The 20,017-nt window shown below is 34.8% G+C and overlaps 2 protein-coding genes across 2 annotated transcripts in view; both read left to right on the plus strand.

Moving 5' to 3' along the window:
* Positions 1-378: 378 nt before the first annotated feature.
* The window catches only part of LOC113519473 (growth/differentiation factor 8), a 30,613-nt gene continuing 10,974 nt past the window's right edge, over positions 379-20,017 (plus strand). The window contains exon 1 of the mRNA XM_052896986.1: positions 379-591. The gene's annotated coding sequence lies outside the window, so the exon portion shown is untranslated. The remainder of the gene's footprint in view (positions 592-20,017) is intronic.
* Positions 5,338-11,162, plus strand: LOC128201134 (uncharacterized). Its single transcript, XM_052896985.1, has 2 exons — positions 5,338-7,577; positions 8,102-11,162. The coding sequence occupies exon 2, from the start codon at positions 8,107-8,109 to the stop codon at positions 9,976-9,978; it is 1,872 nt and encodes a 623-aa protein (XP_052752945.1). The 5' UTR covers positions 5,338-7,577; positions 8,102-8,106; the 3' UTR covers positions 9,979-11,162.

Consider the following 20,017-nt stretch of genomic DNA (forward strand, 5'->3'; position numbering starts at 1 on the left):
TTTTTGTAATACTTATAAAATATTTTATACTGCGTATTGAGCATGTAACCTTCGTAGAGTTCGTAGCTTTGACTGACAAACCGATAACTCTAATTGCTAAAAAAGTAATTAAGATGAATAAAAAAGTCATTCCTGATTTCACATCGCCATTTTAGAACAGGAAAAAAAATCATTAGTCCACACCACAATACATGGCACAATTAAAAGGAATTAGGAAAATTGAAATGGGTGAACGCACACATATTTTTTATTACCAAATTAGATCTTAAAACATAGAGCAGAAAGTCCAAATTATTGCAAATAATAAATGAGCCGGTACATGATTCTATATGGTTGCGAGCTAAACTGAACCCACGCGTTTTATTTCACTACAGACTCGCACCATCTTTTGAGCGTATCAGTTCGGCATTGCTCGTTAAACAGCGCGCGCGTTCCAAATTTGAATGAGTTCGCCAATTTCGAATTTTACGAAATGCGTAATTTTTCGAAACACACTCAGCATACTGGTCGCGTTCCAGCCACGTTCCGTTTTCGGTGAAAAGTGTTCCAAAATTGTGTTTCCATTTGTTTCAACTGGTCCTCCTTGATTTGGTGGGTATTCTCGAATATGTACACTTTTGTTTATTTTGTTTATTTATTAATATACAAGTAATATGCAGTTCAATTTTATAAGGTGATGACAGTGTGATTTTAATAATCAACATATGTTAAAAAAATATCAAATATTAAATTTAATTAATATTTAAATTTGAAAAAAAGGAAATGATATTAACTGTTATTTAAGCATAAGGAAAATGAAAGTGTTTAGAGATAAAAAATAAAAATTTATTGTATGTTATTATTTTCCGTCGGATGGACGCGCGTTTCCAACAAAATGTAGAGAGAGAGGCCCATGAAATATTTCAGGTTTTCAGTGTGACGTTGTGTATATATGTATGTGTATATTTTGTATATACTAGTACTGATTTGGTGCCGTCAGTAAGATCTATACTCAAATTTGTTATTAGCGCAGGTTTCTAGAATATCGTAGATCAACTATTATGTTCTTTTTTTACGGAATATAGAATAGCAATCAAGCTGACGGCCCGTCGGATGGAAAGTGGTAACCGTCACCTAACAACACTTTTTATTAAGAATTTTCAAAGATTCTGGACGAGTTTGGAAAAAAATATTTCAAGTCTCTTGTCAAGTGGTTTTCATTTAAAATAATTAAATATGGTTTAAAAATTTTCAAACCCCACAAGAAATAACAAACACATGGGTTTCATGCTTATGTTAACCTAATTTATTTTTTTAGTTTATTCTGGTAAAAAATATGATATTTATATTAAAGGAAAGACGGCTTTAGTAGAGTATACTGTCCTATTGTTTCCCGTCGGTCTCGTAAAAAGCGACTGAGGGAAGTTAATAGTCGAGGGATAGACAGCAGCGCCCTTTTAAAACATCACCAAAGCCTAACTGCGGTTGCCAACCCGCCTGCCAAGCGTGGCAATTACTGGAAAAGCCCCCCCCCCACCCCCAATAGGAGGAAGCCTAAATTAAGCAGCGAACAATTAACTGTTGATATGACGATGATGATAATGGTACTGTCTCATCTTCCAATGAAAATAACGATTGAAAATATTAATTCATTTACTTAGATTTTAAAGTTACTAAATTAAATAGAAAATGTATATGGACGACACAGTATACTCTGTTATGTACATGGCACTGTTCATATATGTAGGCGACGGACACCAACAGGTAGACCATCAGTATGTTTGCCTTTCTAAGTTATATAAAAATAGTTTTATTCATAGAAATAGACGAATCTTTATACTGGGATCAATCGGTCAATCAGTCAATCAATCAGTCGATACTGTGACGCCATTTATCTAAATCTATCTTAATTTATTATTTTAATTTAATAATTTTTCGAAATTACTGTTATTATATATTTATTTATTTATTTATTTACGTCTACGTCATCGGTATATGCGTGCGGAGCACCAGTGAGAGATGATAGGTAAAAATGAAAGCAAATCAATTGGCCCATCGTGATGAATTCATCAAGAAGTCACCATGATGGTTTCCATGGGGGTCGACCTGTTAGGGCATATTGCTAGCAGTGGATCCCATTACAAACAATCCCTTTCCCCCTAGTATAGATATTAGGTTAAAAAAATGTACACAGGCAGACTTATGCCTTAAAGGGATTTCTTGTAGTCAATCTTGAGAACCCAAATGGAGAGAGTATTTATAGGGTTTGTGTATAAAACATAACATATATGGTGCAAAAAATAATACGATAAGTAATAAATTAATTTATTAATAGCATATATAGTTAGTAACAGAGTTTATTTTATGCAACTTAGAATGACAAACAATCTGACGGCCTATCTAATGGAAAGTTGCAACCGTCGCCTATATACATGAGCAGTACCATGGGCATAACAGAGTATACTGTTTCGCCCATGATACCCCCCATGCGTTGCCATTCCTGAGGACTCAGGTGTTATTCCACTGTACCCTGTAAATTCATTGCCATATCCCACCCTTCAAACCGAAAAAACACACATGCAAACACAACTGCTCCACGATAGAAACACGAATGGGACAGAGGTGCCTAAGTAAACGACTTCTGTACAAAGCCTCTCTCTGGTAAATATATATTGATCCTAAGAATAATGTATCTACTTTAATTCTAAATTGAAATTGGAATTGTAAAAATAGGTTTAGAAAATGGCGCCAAACGCTTCGATTCAAACAAACCTCATTCGCTTCTTCCACATTCATCAATCTTTTCATACACGCTCGCCGGTTACGGGTACTTTTAATTTGGCCCTTCTTCAGCACGTCGCCTACTTGGTCAACATACGTCCGTCTAGGGCTGCCCCTACAGAAATTTGATTACTTTTATCATATTATTATAATTAGTATGTACAATAAAGTATTAAATAAATTAAAAAGTACTGAAATAACAGATCGAACCGAAACCCGTCGGAAGGTGAGGCGGTTTAAAAAACTGTCCTGTTACCGAGACGGCCAAAAATAGATTAAGGATCTACGAAAACCGCTACAACCAGTTATAATCTATCGTTGCCTTAGCAATTACTATTTCTCTGTGTACATTTTTTTTTAATAGATGATGATTTATTTTGATGGATGATAACGAAGTGGTACCCCCGCCTGCGCTAACGGTATACGCTTGCGGAGCACCAGTGAAGAAGTAATAAATGAGAATGAAAAGGCAGGTCAGTTAGCCTATCGTGATGATTCACCTGGGATTCAGTACGATGGTTTCCAAGGGGGACTACGTAGAGGTCGAACTGACAAGGTATATTGCTAACAATGGGAGTGGTAGTCCTCATTACTAACAATCCCTCCCCACCCCCTTCCCTTTAATTCAAACCTGTTTGGCTGTTTAAATTAAGAAACAAAAAATCAAATTAAGTTAGTTAATATTTTACAGAAAAACTTCTAACCAAATTAGTCATTTTGATTTAAAAAACTAAACTGTTCAATCGATTTTCAATAAATTTTTAAAATTAGTATCAATATATTAAAAACAGTAAGATTGTACCATAAAATTTTTGTATATGCTGTCACATTGGTCCCGTAGAAATTTCATCAAAATCGGTTCAGTAGTTTAGCTTTTAAAACAAAATAACTGGTTTTTACACAATTAAAGTCGATTTTTTTGTGGGACAAAATCTTTAATTATATTGTCAGCTTGTAATCACTCATAGTAAGCCTCCTGATGGAATATTATAACTGTAGCTTTAGAATTATAAACTAAATATGGAGATAAATTATAAAATAACAACCATGTAATTTTAGACATAGTACATTTAAATAAATACACATAATGTTAACAGGGATTTAAAGAGTAACTGTTGAGTTTCTTGTTTGCTTTTCTAAACAGATAACTACTTTCCGAACCCTGCAGTAGACTAAAAAAAAATTACGATTTAAAAATGCTTGTAAACAATAAAGCTGATTTGAATTTGCATTTGTACGTGTTTATGCGTTATTAATCTCGAAGTCTAAGGTGTTATGCTACCGTATCTTGTAATTTCACATTTCCGCTGGCAGGAGGGAGGGAGAGCGGCAATAATTAAATATGATTAGAGACTTACCAGTTTTTATTACCTTCACAAAGCTGTATAAATATCAATGATGTAAAAAAAAAGTTATAAAAAGCCATATTCTAAATAGAAAAATATAAAATCTAGAAGTCTTACAAAGTTAAGCCCACCTGTTTTACATTTTTATTTAAAATAAAATATAACGATATTATTGTTGTGTAAGATATAAATAAATAAATAAATTTAAAAAGGTATACTTTTAAAAGGAGATCTGTTGACAAAATAGATATTAAACGTAAGATCCATTTTTCTGAAAGAAAGAAAGGTTCTAGATTGGCAATCCTGTACGGGCAAAAGTAGTGTAGGACGACCCCCACTAGATGGAATGACGACTTCAAATGCATTGCAGGGAGTCAGTGGATGCAGGTAGCTCAGGACCGTTCCTTATAGCACTCTATAGGGGAGGCCTATGTCCAGCAGTGGACGAAAACGATGATGATGGTAAAATCCATAGAGATAGATAGATTGTTGTATTTTAGTTCTTAATACTGAGTATTTGAGTAAAATTAGAATTTTTTGTTTGTATATCAGTTTGTCTGTCCCACTGTATGTTTGTTCCGACATCACACAGAAACTGTTGCATCGAATTATATGCGGTTTTCATAGTTGTGTTCCCGAAGGTTCTAACTTAAAATCTGGTATGATACGTCATCTTAATATATATAAACCCGAGTCGTTAAATTCGTTCACACTAATTTCCGAAACTGTTTAACCTATTAATAAAATTTCAATTGAGCGCGAGTGTTCAAAAGACGTTAACTATTTTTTGTTGTTAAGAAACTTTAAGTTAAAACTTATCTATATCTATACTTATAATAAATCTGTAGAGAGGTCAATTCTGTACATGAAATATATTTCCAAAATAACTATCAGGGGGTGATTAGTGATCGATACTGATGCCAAAAATGCAATTAGTAAAATTTTTGTCTGTCTATCTGTTTGTATGTTCGTTATAGAAACAAAAACTACTCGACGGATTTTAACGAAACTTGGTACAATTATTCTTCATACTCCTGGGCAGGTTATAGTATACTTTTCATCACGCTACGATCAATAGGAGCAGAGCAGTGTAAGGAAATGCGTGTACAGCCTTAATGGCCACTTTTTAAAATGTAAAAATGTCAGTCGTGCGAAGCTGAGACGAGCCGCTAGTTCAAAATAATCTGTATAAAAAAAAGTGAACATAAAAATGAGAGATGAAGGCAGGCTTGTTAGCTTCGTGACGAATTCCACTAGACTTTAATTCCATTAACCTTGATGATTTCCAAGGGGAACCGCGTGGGGGTCGACCTGATAGGGTGTACTAACAATCCCTTTTCCCCTAGTATGACGTTTTATTTTGATCTGGTTGATTTTTATATTTAAACCGTATCATCATCACCTATATAAAAAAAAATGCCAATTTTGCAATTATGCTAAACCACTGAGGTGGCAATCAAGCATACGGCTTACCTGATGGTAAGTGGTTACCGTAGCCTATGAACGCCTGCAATACTAAGGGTATCACGCGCGCGTTGCCGACCCTGAAGAAACCTCTTTACCCCCTTTTTGAATAACCCCATGCTGTAGTCTCTTGAAAAAACCTCAGCAGAAAAAACATTCCATAACCTGAGTGTTCGTGGGAGAAAGCATCTCTAAAACCGCGTTGTACGCGACCATTTAGACTGCAGGTTATGAGGGTGAACTCCCTGTCGATGATGAGCCGTACGATGGTAGAAAATGGCCGTTGGCATCATATTGAACAATTCCTATGAGCACAATCCGTTGTGTGGATTGTGCTCAGAGTTAACAATAAAAAAGTTGATTAGTTTAGGCGCCAAGAAGTAACATACAAACTTACGTTCGCATATATAGCATTATAGTAAGGATTTTACTCAGCGGTAGATTATTATGTACGTGTACAGATGGGCAAAGCACCGGGTTTAAACCCGGTGCTTTGGTAAAAACCCAATAAACACCCATAAACTCCCATAATCACCCAAAAAAATAGGTTTTTACGTATTTTTTTGAAAATATGTAAGTAATACCAATAAATTATTTTTATAAATTGTATTGATCAATTCTACAATATTAAATAAAACGTTAACTAATAATATTTCAGGAAATTTTAAAAATCTATATATAATAAAATGAAAGTAATTAATTTTCAGTGTTTTCATGTTGCAGTTGATCAACATGTTGGCCTTTTGCTTCCCGTAGATACTTTAAAATTTCTTCATAACACCTCGTTCGCACACATGGCCGTATATATTTAAATTCTTGAGCCACTAACAGTCCGAAATACTCATTTCTTTTATCCTCTTCTCCATAAATTAAGCATTTAGAACAGTTTGTTTCTTCTTTCAGTAAATTTTCTTTTACTTTATCCTCGTTTTTTTTCTTTGTTGCGACGACGCTGGGTAAATCATCTGGACACTGGGTCTCACTATCGCCAAATATATTTGGAGATCGGCTTCGGCTACGGCTTGGCAGACATTTTTTTCTTTCTACAATTTTAAATTAAATTTATTAGAATAAATGCTTCGAACACACGCGATCTAAGTACCTTTTGTGTTTATTATACCTTACCTACCTAGGTATAAAAAGAGTACTTACGTAGATTTTCTTTTATTAACTGTTTTATACGAAGATCTTGATCTCTCAAATTAGCATCCATTTTACTTCCAGTGATTATCAACTAAATTAATAATCCACAAAGTATTAAATAACGTTTTTATGAAATATTTAGCACAAAAACAATACCCTTTAAATATCGATCGTCAGTAACTGTGGCTGACTTACCTATATTCTAGCAAGCAGGACTGCCAGATGTGAAGGGGAAATCCCCAATAAATTGTTGCATGTGACTGATGATGTGAGCATGTTCGTTTCATAATAAAAATGTTGCCAGGTAACCAAAAAGTCGTATGTTTTTGTGCGAATTACGATCATAATCTTTACGATCGTACATTAAAAAATAGACAAATAATAGTATGAGTACGATTTAAATCGTATATCTGTCAACCCTGCTAGCAAGACAGCGACAAAATCACGTTGCATAACAATGTAGCCCAAGCTTATATCTTATGAAATATACGGAAGAGATACGGACTTAGAAAAAACAGAAATGTTGTTCTTTGTGGAAGTCATTGATGAAATTCTATGTATTTTAGCCCGCAAACTTTCTTCAAACAAAAACAGCGCCATCTAGTATCGAGTTCTGTAATTATCTCTTTGTTTATGGATTTGAAGTAAGACCGCCACGCATGCAATACATTATGACTGGGGATTCCCCTATTCGTCGACGCTGAATATGAGGCGACGACAATCACTGTCAAACGTGTTCACTATTACTCTGACTCTGGTAACGTGACTTCCTGGTAACGTGTTAGGTAGGAAAAGCAGTAAAAAAGTGCATATTAAGGGAGCAGATTTGAAATAATATTTATACTTAACAAGAAATAATTAAAGGTAAGTGGATTTTTGAATGATACAATTATATCATGATCACTTAACAATTTTAACTTAAAATTAGATGTATTATTACAAGCTTTTATTTAGCTTGCGTTATGTAAATAAAAGTATGTAGGTATGTTCGTATGTTGATGCAATTATCCTCAATCCTCAACCGACTGGGATAAAATTTTCCATACACGTTTATTTTGGATGATAGTGCATAGTTAGCTGAGAGTCGTCATTGGATAATAATGGTGGATAGCCTAAGATGTGTACTAGATATTTATTTTTAACATAATATGCGTAAGTACCTAATCGAATTAAAGAAGTTGCTGAGAAAAATACAGAACAATACGATAATAAACTAGCGTCTGCGTTTAATCCTCCGAGGAGATGTAATTTTACAAAGGTTTTTTGTATTTATTTTATTATTTTTTTAATAAATTTATTGTAAATAACAAGAAATAATCATTGTAAAAAAATAGGCACTCTATTGTTGAATTTTCGTCAGACCAACTAATCATCGTTCATTTTTTTAGGTTCAATGGGGAGACCTAAAGATTTACGCATATGGGAGCACTACCGTACTTTACCAAACAAGTCTGTTTCTTGCAAGCTTTGTAATAAGGTCTACAAATTCAGTAATGCTGCCAAAATGCTTCAACATCTTATCACTTGTCCAAAATCTCCAGAAACATTAAAAGACTCTATGAAACTTATAAAAGATAGCTCGTCCAAAACCAAAATGTCTGGACTGTCAGAGATAGAGACAAATGATTCTTTTATAAGCCCCTCGTCGTCTGCTAACACTACAATAAATGCTGAGTTTCAAGACACCGATGATCATATAAAAACAGAATTAGCGAGAGCTATATTTGTAACAGGGACGCCATTATCGATGGTGCAACATCCTTTATGGATACAATTTTTCGAAAAATTGCAACCAAAATTTAAAATACCTTCACGTAAAGCTTTAGCGACAAAATACTTAGATAAAATATATAGAGAAATGCGTTTTGAGTTAAATGAGGAACTAAATGCTTGTAGTTACTTACACCTTCAGTGCGATGGCTGGTCTAATTTAAGAAATGAAGGAATAATAAACTTTCTTATATCAAAACCTCAACCTGCATACGTTAAAAGTTTGAATACAGAAAGTAATCCTCACACTAGTGAATACCTTAGCCAAGAAGTTGAAAAAGTAATGAAAGTGTATGGAGCAAATAAGTTTCTTGTACTTATTGGCGATAACGCTAGAAATATACAAAAGGCATTCGAATTAACAAAACTCAAATATCCACATGTTGTTCCTCTCGGTTGCTGTGCACATATCCTTAACTTGTTGTGCCAAGATATTGTAAAGATACAAGAAGTAACTGTGTTTATTATGCAAGCCATAAATATAATAAAAACTGTTAAAAGGAGTCAACGATTAAGTTCCTTGTTGATAAAATCAAGGCAGGGTGAAGATTCTACACAAACACTAAAATTGCCTTGTGCTACAAGATGGGGAAGTCATGTTACTTCGTTAAAAAGTTTGAAAGCAAATAAGATAGCTTTGCAAATATTAACAGTTAGAGAAGATGTGGTAATTTCAAGAGATATTAAAGATTTAATTCTAAGTGATGATTTCTGGACGAAGACAGGGGAATGTATAAGTATTTTGGAACCAGTCACTGAAAGCATATTTTACTTAGAGAGCGACCAGAATCGTTTGCATCGCACATACATTACATTTAGAGATGTACAAGCTAAGATACGTTTTGCATTAAATGAGATTTCGACATTGAGCGAAGAAAGCAAACAGCAGATTCTAACATCAGTATCTTCAAGATGCAATATGGCAATGAGGCCAATACATTTTGCAGCATATATTCTAGACCCCAGGACTCTAGGAGTCGAACTTACTCAAGAGGAAGAACTTAAGGGTATGGAGTTTATCTACAATTTAAGCCAACACTTAAGTTTGTCAAATGTAATGGCAGATTTGGCGTGTTATAAAGCTAAAGAAAACTTTTGGGCCAGAGGATTTGTATGGAGCTCATTAGATAGCATTGAGCCCCTAATATGGTGGAAAGGTATTTGTGGTTCCACTGAGTTAAGCAAAGTAGCGATTCGTATTCTATCAGCTCCCTGTACTTCGGCAGCCACTGAGCGTTCCTTTAGTATCCAAGGCTACATACATAATAACAAAAGAAATCGACTTACAACTGAAAGAACTGAAAAAATTTCATTCATTTGTTATAACTGGAATCTTAAACATAAAGCTGAATGCGAGGACATTCAGTTTAATGAAGAAAATACCTTAGAAGCTTTCATTGAGCAAGTAAATGAACATAACAGTTTAGACGAAATAGAGCCTATCGAACCTATACAATTCATCGCTTGTAATAACTCTGAATCTGACAGTGATTGACTGTAGTTTTACATTTTACTTTCATCTCTTTCTTAATAAACTCAAAATCAAATTAAAAGTTTTTTATTCTGTAGGCTGCATAATAATATTGTCTATGTCCAGTATAGTGGACGTCTTGCGGCTGAGATGACGATGATGAAGTACAAAATCATAAACACCCAAAAATTTGGGTGTTTATGGGGTTTAAACCCAATAAACCCAAAACACCCGGTTTTTACCCACCAGACTTTAAACCCACCCAGGTGGATTGCCCATCTCTATGTACGTGCCCACCTTACCTATTTTTTGTCGTGAAGCATTAATTATTCCGTTACAATCAAAATGAGATATATAATATAGATGGAGCATCGAGCATCATTCGTAAAGGCAAGCATCATTACGAATCATTTTTTATTGTTTATCTTGTTCTATCATAAATAAGATTTTTTTAATTATTATCACTTTTCAATTTAACCTCAATTTTGCCCATATACAAAGTAATAAATGTACATTATGATAACCCTATTCAAGTATTCACGTCAGGTTCTCGCGAAGCATATAATTAGAGGTACTCTATCTATATTCATATAATCTATGACACGATATGTTTCGTGTCTAATCTATATAAATCTATAGGCGACCGTTAGCTTGTTTGCATTCGTTGTAGTAAAAAAAAATACGGATTTACGGATTTTAAGTCTCCGTACATTTGAAGTCGGATTGTTGGACGGATTCCATTATAACGGATGTAATTCGAACAGAAAATCGTTAATTGGTGAAATTTAAAATTCAAATCGAGCCGCGATTCGGAATAGGATCCTTGTCCTACTCGGATGACGTCAGTTAATCGATTTATTGATCAAAATCAATTTTTCGATAACAAAGATCTTGTTCTGTTTAATAAAGGACTACATAAATACAGATATGTGCTTCATCATAATTTTGATCTAGCCTTTGACTGTTCACTGATGAACATAAGCCTCCTCCTAAGGGGGAGTTGTCAGTAGTTGCCTCGCTTGGCAGGTAGGTTGGCACCCGCAGTTTTTTATTGATGGGTGAAAATGGAATGGTAACCCCGCCTGCGCTAACGGGATACGCTGGCGGGGCACCGGTGAAGGGTGATCGATGAGAATGAAAACAGGCCAGTTAGCCCATCATGATGAATTCATAAGGAATTAACCATGATAGTTTCCAGGGGGAACCGCGAGGAGGTCGACCTGGTTGGGTATATTGTTAGCAATGGGATTCTCAGTCTCCATTACTAACAATCCCTTTCCCCCTGGCAACCGCGGTTAGGCTTTTAGAGATGTGAAAATACTAGACGCTGCTGCCCATCCCTATACCTTTAAATTCCTTTAGTTGTCTATTCTATGTCGGAATCACACGACGAAGCATTTGTAAAATGTAAACAAACAAATTATCAACCTGATTTTAAGACTTTTTTAATGGGTGAAAATGAAAGTTAACCCCACTTGCACTGGTGAAGTCTTATTTCCAGCAATGGACAGTTAACGGCTGAAATGATGATGAATGATGATATAAACCTTTAAGAATTCATTTAACAAGTCTGAACTGCAGGAGCATAGATTTTATTTAATTTATACGTAAGCGCGGGGAACCAATATTAGTTTTGTAATGAACGCACTGCGGGCTGGTTCGAATATCAGAGATGTGCGTAAAGAGGGGCGAGGGATGACCTTTAGCTGTTACGCAGTAAGCTGCATCCACCAGTACCAGTACCAGAGGGAGACTCTGTACAAAAGTCGATTGCTTGGGTACTTCTGTCTCATTCGTGTTTCTACCGTGAAGCAATTGTTCGCATGGCTGTGTTTCGACTTGAAGGGTGGGATATGGCGTGAATTTACAGGGAACAGAGGAATAACATCTGAGTCCTCAGAAATGGCAACGCATGGGGGGTATCATGGGCGAAATGTGTTATGTCCATGGTGCTGCTCATGTCTATAGGCGACGGTTACAACTTTCCATCAGATGGGCCGTCAGCTTGTTTACCATTCTAAGTGGTATAAAAAAAAAAAACAGTAGGTAACTCTGTGTTTCTGCTGGCGGTAATCCTTGCGTCCAGGTCCTTGCAGTGTTTCTTTTTGGCCAAAGGTCGTCTCCGTCTTGAGATCAGTATTATTTTCGTTTATATAATTAAAATTCGTTATTGGCTGTATTTATAAGAGACTTAGCATGTAAGTTATTTTTTAAAAGAGCTGTCGATTTTTGTACTAAATAAATAAAATGAAAAAAATCATACAGTGCAAATAAAGTGTTAAATATATAAAAATATATTAATTTAGATACGTATATAGGTACGTGCTGTTTAGGATCGTGAATTTAAATATATGTTTATTAAAATATCAATTATAAATATCTTATTTATTTATTTATTTAACACTTTATTGCATCAACATAACATGATTTGTTAAACAATATTCAATACGTATAGTGTAGTACAAAAGGCGGTCTTATTGCTAAGCAATCTAAATAATACAGATTATAAAATTATTATTTATTTATTTATTTATACTTCTTAATATGTATGTATTTGCAACAATAAACATAGAGCGCTTCAGTTCACACTTATCTCCCCATTATCAGTTGATCGCGTACAGCATTCCACACTGAACCATACCCTAACACAAGTTGGACTGTAAATAGTCGAGTTACCTACTCGGTCACATGGTGAGATCGACGCCTCGCTTTGCAACGAATAGATTTTCGTGTAAACAAAATTCTTTCCGCGAACACAACTACACTTGTTTATAATCTGTGAACGTGTCTTTGTGAGCTTTCCGTTTTTTATTCTGTGGAATCGATTTGTTAGGGTTCCGTAGCAAAAAGGTATAAAGGATACCTTATGGTGCGACTTCGTCTGTCTGTTCGTCTGTCTGTCACAGCATTATATTTCAGCAAGAAATAATATATTTTAATTTTTTTTTTATTTTATAATTCTTTTAGTTGCGATTGAAAATGTGAGAAATAAATCCACCCCTCCCCCCTATCCTTGAAGTTTATGGATCGATCAATCGGAAATAATTACAGTTTAGAAATGTATAATGAAATATTTTATAATAATGTAACAACGTCTGGTGTTAAGTCCGCTAAATATATATATATATATATATATATATATATATATATATATATATATTAAGTTTATATAAATAAATAAAAAATATATTACAAGAAATATAAAACGAGGTTACTAACTAGCACTGGTTTTGAGAAATTTTAAATAATCCTCTAAAAACAAATTTAATTATGTGGTGCAAATTGTAACATCACTGTGACATTTTTTTTTAATGGATGATAATGGAATGGTAACTACGCCTTCGCTAACGGTATACGCTGGTGGGGCTCTAGTGATGGATAATAGGTGAGAATGAAAAAACAGGTCAGTTAGCTCATCGTGATGAATACATCTGGAATTCATCTTGATGGTTTCTAGGGGGAACCATGTGGAGGTCGACCTGACAGGGTATATTGCTAGCAATGGGACTGGTAGCCCACATTACTAACAATCCATTCCCCCCTCACTTTGACATTACATTATGGGTGCAGTCCACGTAGAAAAGGTCATCAGGTATGTAGGTACTATTTACCTGTACCTAATTGCATCACGTTGGGGGGAAAGGGATTGTTAGCAATGGGTCTAACTGATTCATTGCCAGCAGTACACCTTATCAGGTCGACCTACACGCGGTTCTCCTTGGAAACCATCGTGGTTAATTCCAGCGGAATTCGTCACGATGGGCTAACTGACTTGCTTTCATCATCACCTATCATCCGTCACTGGTGCTCCGCCAGCGTATACCGATAGCGCAGGCGGGCTTACCATTCCATTATCAATTATTAAAAAAAATTGCATCACGTTAAGTTCCGATAGTGTATTTAAAATGTGTGTAAACAATGCGAAAGTTAAAACTGTAAATATATAACATATACTAGAATATTGATTCCTTAGGACAGCAACAATATAATAAGATTGTTTCTTTATTTACATTGTACAATTTGCTCTTTTTACTTAAGTAGATGATTATAATTCTTTTTGACAATTTTGTATTATATTTTGAATGTATAATATTGATGATAATAATAAAAAAAAATGCGTTTTTGAGACAAAGGTCACCAGTTACTTTTGAGCACTTAATTTCTTTTTATTAAGCCATTTTTTTTAAAACCTTTCTAAGTAGAAGTCGTTAGATGTTATTGATTCGAGTTAATGAAACACATAAATAAATAAAAAAAAAAATGTCGAAATGGACACATTTAAAAAAATTACAGTATCTCCGGTTGTCCTGTCCGAGTGTTAGCAGACGGTTCGTCATATTGGTGCAGTGGATGATGTCATCCCATTTCTGTGATAAGAGAGCAATTCATTTCATATTTGACCTAGCTACGAAGGAGATTCCACAGTGAATGTCTTTTGTGCAATGTTGTTGTCAAGCAATCATCTTTATCCTTACTGTACTTATTTATTTATTTATTTACACTTTATTGCACCATTTATAAAATAATAAATACATTTAACTGTAATAAGAAATGATACAAAAGGCGGCCTTATCGTTAAGCAATCTCTTCCAGACAACCTTTGGGTAGAGAACATTGAGAAAAGAAAGAAAAACAAGGGGTAGGTGGCGCACTATTATATATAAATAATATATATATATATATAAATAATATATATATATATATATATATATATATATATATATATATATATATATATATATATATATATATATATAGAATAGGCTACCACTTCCTTATCGAGGTCGAGGGATAGATAGCAGCGTTCTTCTTTAAATATCACCAAAACCTAACTGCAGTTGCTAGGCCGTCCGCCAAACGTGGTAACTACTGGCGAAACCGGAGATTTTTGAACTCAAATTTTTCAGTTTTCGATTTTTCGTACAAGCATATATTATATACTTTCATACAAACCCTGTCCTGACAAACACAACAAAAAAGAATGTGCCAATAGGTGTAACCGTTCTGAAGTCATCAAGTATTTTACAATTAATTTTAATTTATAAACGTTTAAAAACTCTTAACGCCTTAATGGCATAATCAATCACTATGAAATTTAGTATATATGTACTATATGAGATGAAGAAGGACATAGGCTACTTTTGTCTCAGTCTGTCAACATATCCCGGCCACATGAACAAAGTCGCGGGTAAAAGCTAGTGATTTTATAAACGAATAGTATATCAATTATCCTCTTAAAACGCAAAGAGGTAACAAACAAACAATTACCTTTATTATATTAGTAAGAAGCAAGGATTGTTGTCAAGGGCGGAATTTTTTTATTATTATCAAGGTTCCTTACCTTAACCCTCTGAACCGTCATAAGATAACTGTGTTGATCGTTAACCAGCCTGTAAAGACACAGAATTGTGTCTTTCTCTAGAATAGCTAAAGATATGAAGTGTAATTTATATCAAGCACAAAAAACCATAAATAAGGGGGACCTAAAAAGTCCCTGGCTTTGGCCTCTATTTGGAATTGAAAAATAACTCCCAGCAACAGTAATTCCAAACCGATACGACGTTCGTAACCTTCAAAAAAAGAATATATCCCTTTTTAAAACGCCGGCAGCACTTTTGCACTTATAGGTGGCGGTAGTCATTTACAATTAGGCAAGCTGCATGCTCGTTTGCCCCTTGTGTTATTAAAAAATAATATTACCTCATGAATGCTTAAAATCTTGTAATATTACTGAGAAAATTTCATTTGTTTTTCACTTTAATAGCTATTTAAATTTCTTTTTGGGACAGACCAATATTCAGCAATGGACAGTTTTTTTTTTCATTTAAAAATTTCCTCTTGTCGGTGCAACTAATTCATGCATCTTCTTTCAGCCAGTTCTATTCCGGGCCATATCTTTGACCTCCCTATACGACATGACACCTAGTACAACACATGTTTCCTTTATCTGTCCCATGTAGTTATTACTCGGTCTTGCCCTTCCTCTTCTGCCCTCTATTCTTCCTTCTGTTATGCTTTTTAAAAAATCATCATGTCGTATAAGGTGACCCAGCATTTTGCGTCTTCTATTCTCTATTGGTTTTATTCGTTCGGTACTTTTTCTGTCCAGCTTATCTTCTCCATTCTCCTCCGTATCCACATTTCAAATGCTTCAAGTATCTTTTTTTTCTTTTACGTCATTGTCTATATCTCACACCCATTTAATAATATGCTACAAATATCTTTATAAATATTTTTTTTATAGAACTTATAATAGCAAATAAGCTAACGGCCTACCTGATGAAAAGTGGTAACTGTCGCCCATAGACATGAACATAATAGAGTATACTGTTTCGCCCATAATACCCACCATGTGTTGCCATTCCTGAGGACTCAGCTGTTATTCCTCTATACCCTGTAAATTCATGACATATCCCATCGTTCAAACCGAAACACAATCATGCAAATAACTGCTTTACGGTTGAAACACGAATGGGACAGAGGTATCCAAGCAAACGACTTTTGTACAAAGTCTCCCTCTGGTATGATTAATTGAATATATAAATAAAAATTTTAAAAAGGCAATAATAACATTTTCTTCTTTGCCCATGATATAACTATAAATACTGCCATTGTATCATTCGGCTGAATGATCAATAACTTTTAATTAAATAAACGAAATACGTATTTGACGACTATGATTAATATAAACAAAACTACTTTTTTACCTATCAGTATTTAAAAATAATTAAATCACTTTTGCCATAAAATTTGTATAAAAAAAAATTACAATCTTAATAATTTGTTAAATGAAAATCCATCAATTAATACTACAAATCTTAAATTGAAAGAATATATGCAACAGCCTTCATTCTATCTTTTGAATCACACTTTATCTAAAACAAGTAGTCAGTTTCGACTTGACGATAAGATTACGCAAAGAAAAAAAAAAAAACGATAATTAACGTCCAGAACTGTGAGTTAATTATCTCTAAATTGTAATGGTGTTCATGACCTACCATTAAGGAAACCATAGTTGCTATGTGTGATAGCGGCAGATGGTTATAGTCGCTCCACACAGTAATGGTCGATTAACTGTGTGAAAACAAGTCTGTTGCCCGGTGACTGGATATCTAATACAAGATATTATACAGGTTAACGTCGATATTATAATTCTTTTAAAAGAAATGAAAAAAGAAATGATAGATTTATCAGTGAAACGGAATATTTTTGCCAAAGAAAGAGAAGTATATAAATATTAATAGAATATATTATAATATAAACATTATAAATATATTGGTCACGATGGGGCGACTGACCTGCTGGTCTACCATGAAATGAAATTTCGCAATTTCGGACTCAATTTCGTGTTTTTGTTTATACCAAAATTGGACCAATAAATGGAGTTTAACATTTCGTTCGTCATACATCCTATCATAAAAGTCCAAAGGAATAATATTTTAACATTTTTGATATTTCCAAACGTCGTGTATTATGTAATTTTAACATCAAATTTGTGTTTCGTTTGGCTCCGAAATTTCGGAAAACATTTCATGGTAGGCCCTCAGCTTTCATCCTCACCTACCATTCCTCACTGGTGCCCCAACAGAGTACACTGATAGTACAGCCGTGGCATTCCATTTTCACACATCAAACTTTTGACTTTACTCTCATTGTTACATCCTTCATTAGTGTATTGGAAGCGTATATCGGAAAATGGAATGGTAACCTACATTACTATGATAACCAAAAGGATGGGGGGGGGGGGGGGGTAAGGAATTGTTAGTAATAGGAAGATTCATTCCTATTGCTATGAATATACCCTATCAGGTAGATATCCACGCGGTTCCTCCTAGAAACCATAGTGACTAATTTATCATTGAATTCGTCACGATGGGCAGACTCGGACTGCCTCTTCATCCTCACCTATTATCTCTTACTGGAGCCCCGCTAATGTATACTTTCAGCGCAGGCGGGGTTACCATCCCATCATCATTCATTTAAAAAAAAACCTGCAGCGATGTTACTATTCAATTTTCGTCCATTAAAAAAATTCCATAGCTTTTAAAATATAGTCTCTTTGGCTTGACGACAACTTTTATAAAAAAATATTGATAAGAAACATGTGGTACAGTGAGTTAATTATATCAGAGACATACGTATAGGTAACTCTTTTAATTGCAGCACTGTTCGTGACCTATAGCCGTATCGTGATGTCTCCAATCCTGTACGTAGGAATGATAAAAATCAGTTCTTAACCGGTTTTAATTTGGTTGAATGTTCATAAATTAATTTAATAAAATATTAGATTAGATTAGAACTTATACAGGCGTATGCGTTTTCTAGTCTCGTGTTCTTTTCATGTAACTTTTATGGCTTTTAGAGCTCTATATGTGCGTATAATGTGAAATTTTATTAATTTACTATGTTTGCCGTTTTCGACCAATATTTCGACTTCATCCGGAAGTCTCGCTATTGACACTGCTGTCTTATGTTTGAAGTCGTGATTGAAATAATTGCACGTTCTGCTATAAAATGTATTTTATTTTCAATATAATATAATTTTTAGTAATCATGATGGTGGTAAATAAGCATACTGATGGTAAACGGTCTGCCTATCCCTTGCCTTCCCTTAATCGCCTCTTACGACACTTACGGTAAAGGAAGGGGTAGCTTATTCAATGACCAATGATAGGAACCATACGGCCACGGCCACGGCCAACATAATAGGGTATATTATTATTTGTTTTTATACCACTGAGGTGACAAACAAGCATACGGCCCACCTGATGGTAAGTGGTTACTGTAGCCTATGAACACCTGCAATACCAGAGGCATTACGCGTGCATTGCCGATCCTGAAGAAACCTCTTTACCCCCTTTTGAAGAACCCCATGCTGTAGTCTCTTGGGAAAACCTCGGCAGGGAGCTCATTCCACAACCACTCAGGTTCGTGGAAGGAAACTCTCTGATACCGCGCAGTACGCACCATTGAGGCTGTAGGACATGAGGACATGTTGGACCCATTACTAAAAAGCCCTTACTCCCCCTCTCCCCTAAATGAATGGTCACACGTATGCCCATTCCGTGACCACACAGAATTATTTATTTAATTGATCTTACTTTCAATTGTGCGGTTTCATTAAAATTAAGCAAGTTCCGTGTTGATAATAGGTTTTGTTTAATTTCTATCTTATATATATATATATATATATATATATATATATATAAAGATGGATTCGTCTGATTACAAACAAAATTATATTACATAATTATATATATATAAAAAGGTCAAATGGTTAAAAATACGCTTGCTCGTAGTTTGTCGTGAGAGCGCCATTATCGTGTTTGTACGTGGAATTCGTTAGATACGGAAGTGATATGTAAACTATTTTATTTCTATGTGTTTGTCGTATTTCTGCTGTGAAGCAGCTATGCTTGCATGACTGTTTCAATTGGGGGAAAAGGGTTTGTTAGTAATGGAGACTAAGAATCCCATTGCTAGCAATATACCCAGCCAGGTCTACCTCGCTGTTCTCCCTGGAAACTATCATGGTTAATTCCTGATGAATTCATCATGATGGGCTAACTGGATTGTTTTCATTCTCATCTATCACCCTTCACTGGTGCTCTGCCAGCGTATCCCGTTAGCGTAGGTGGGGTTACCATACCATTTTCACCCATCAAGACTGTTTCAATTTAAAAGGTTATCGTCATCATTATCATGATATGATAGTTAACAGTTGCCTGTTAACTGTTCACTGCCAAATATAGGCTTCCCCAATAAGTCGGGTTTTATCATTCGTGTTTCAACCGTGAAGCAGCTGTGTTTGCATGGCTGTGTTTCGGTTTGAAGGGTGGGATATGGCGTGAATTTACAGGGTACAGAGGAATAACATCTGAGTCCTCAGGAATGGCAACGCATGGGAGGTATTATGGGCGAAACAGTATACTTTGTTATGTCCATGGTACTGTTCATGCCTATAGGCGACGGTTACCATTTTCCATCAGGTGGGCCGTCAGCTTGTTTGCCATTCTAAGTTGTATAAAAAAAATATCAGTAATAGTCACGCTTGGTAGGCGGG

Source organism: Galleria mellonella, unplaced genomic scaffold, assembly GCF_026898425.1.
Source record: "Galleria mellonella isolate WM207_F2 unplaced genomic scaffold, CSIRO_AGI_GalMel_v1 utg352, whole genome shotgun sequence".
Taxonomy (NCBI): domain Eukaryota; kingdom Metazoa; phylum Arthropoda; class Insecta; order Lepidoptera; family Pyralidae; genus Galleria; species Galleria mellonella.

What these genes read in the sequence shown, in the direction of transcription:
- LOC128201134 (XM_052896985.1), top strand. Translation starts at nt 8,107, where the DNA reads ATGGGGAGACCTAAAGATTTACGCATATGGGAGCACTACCGTACTTTA.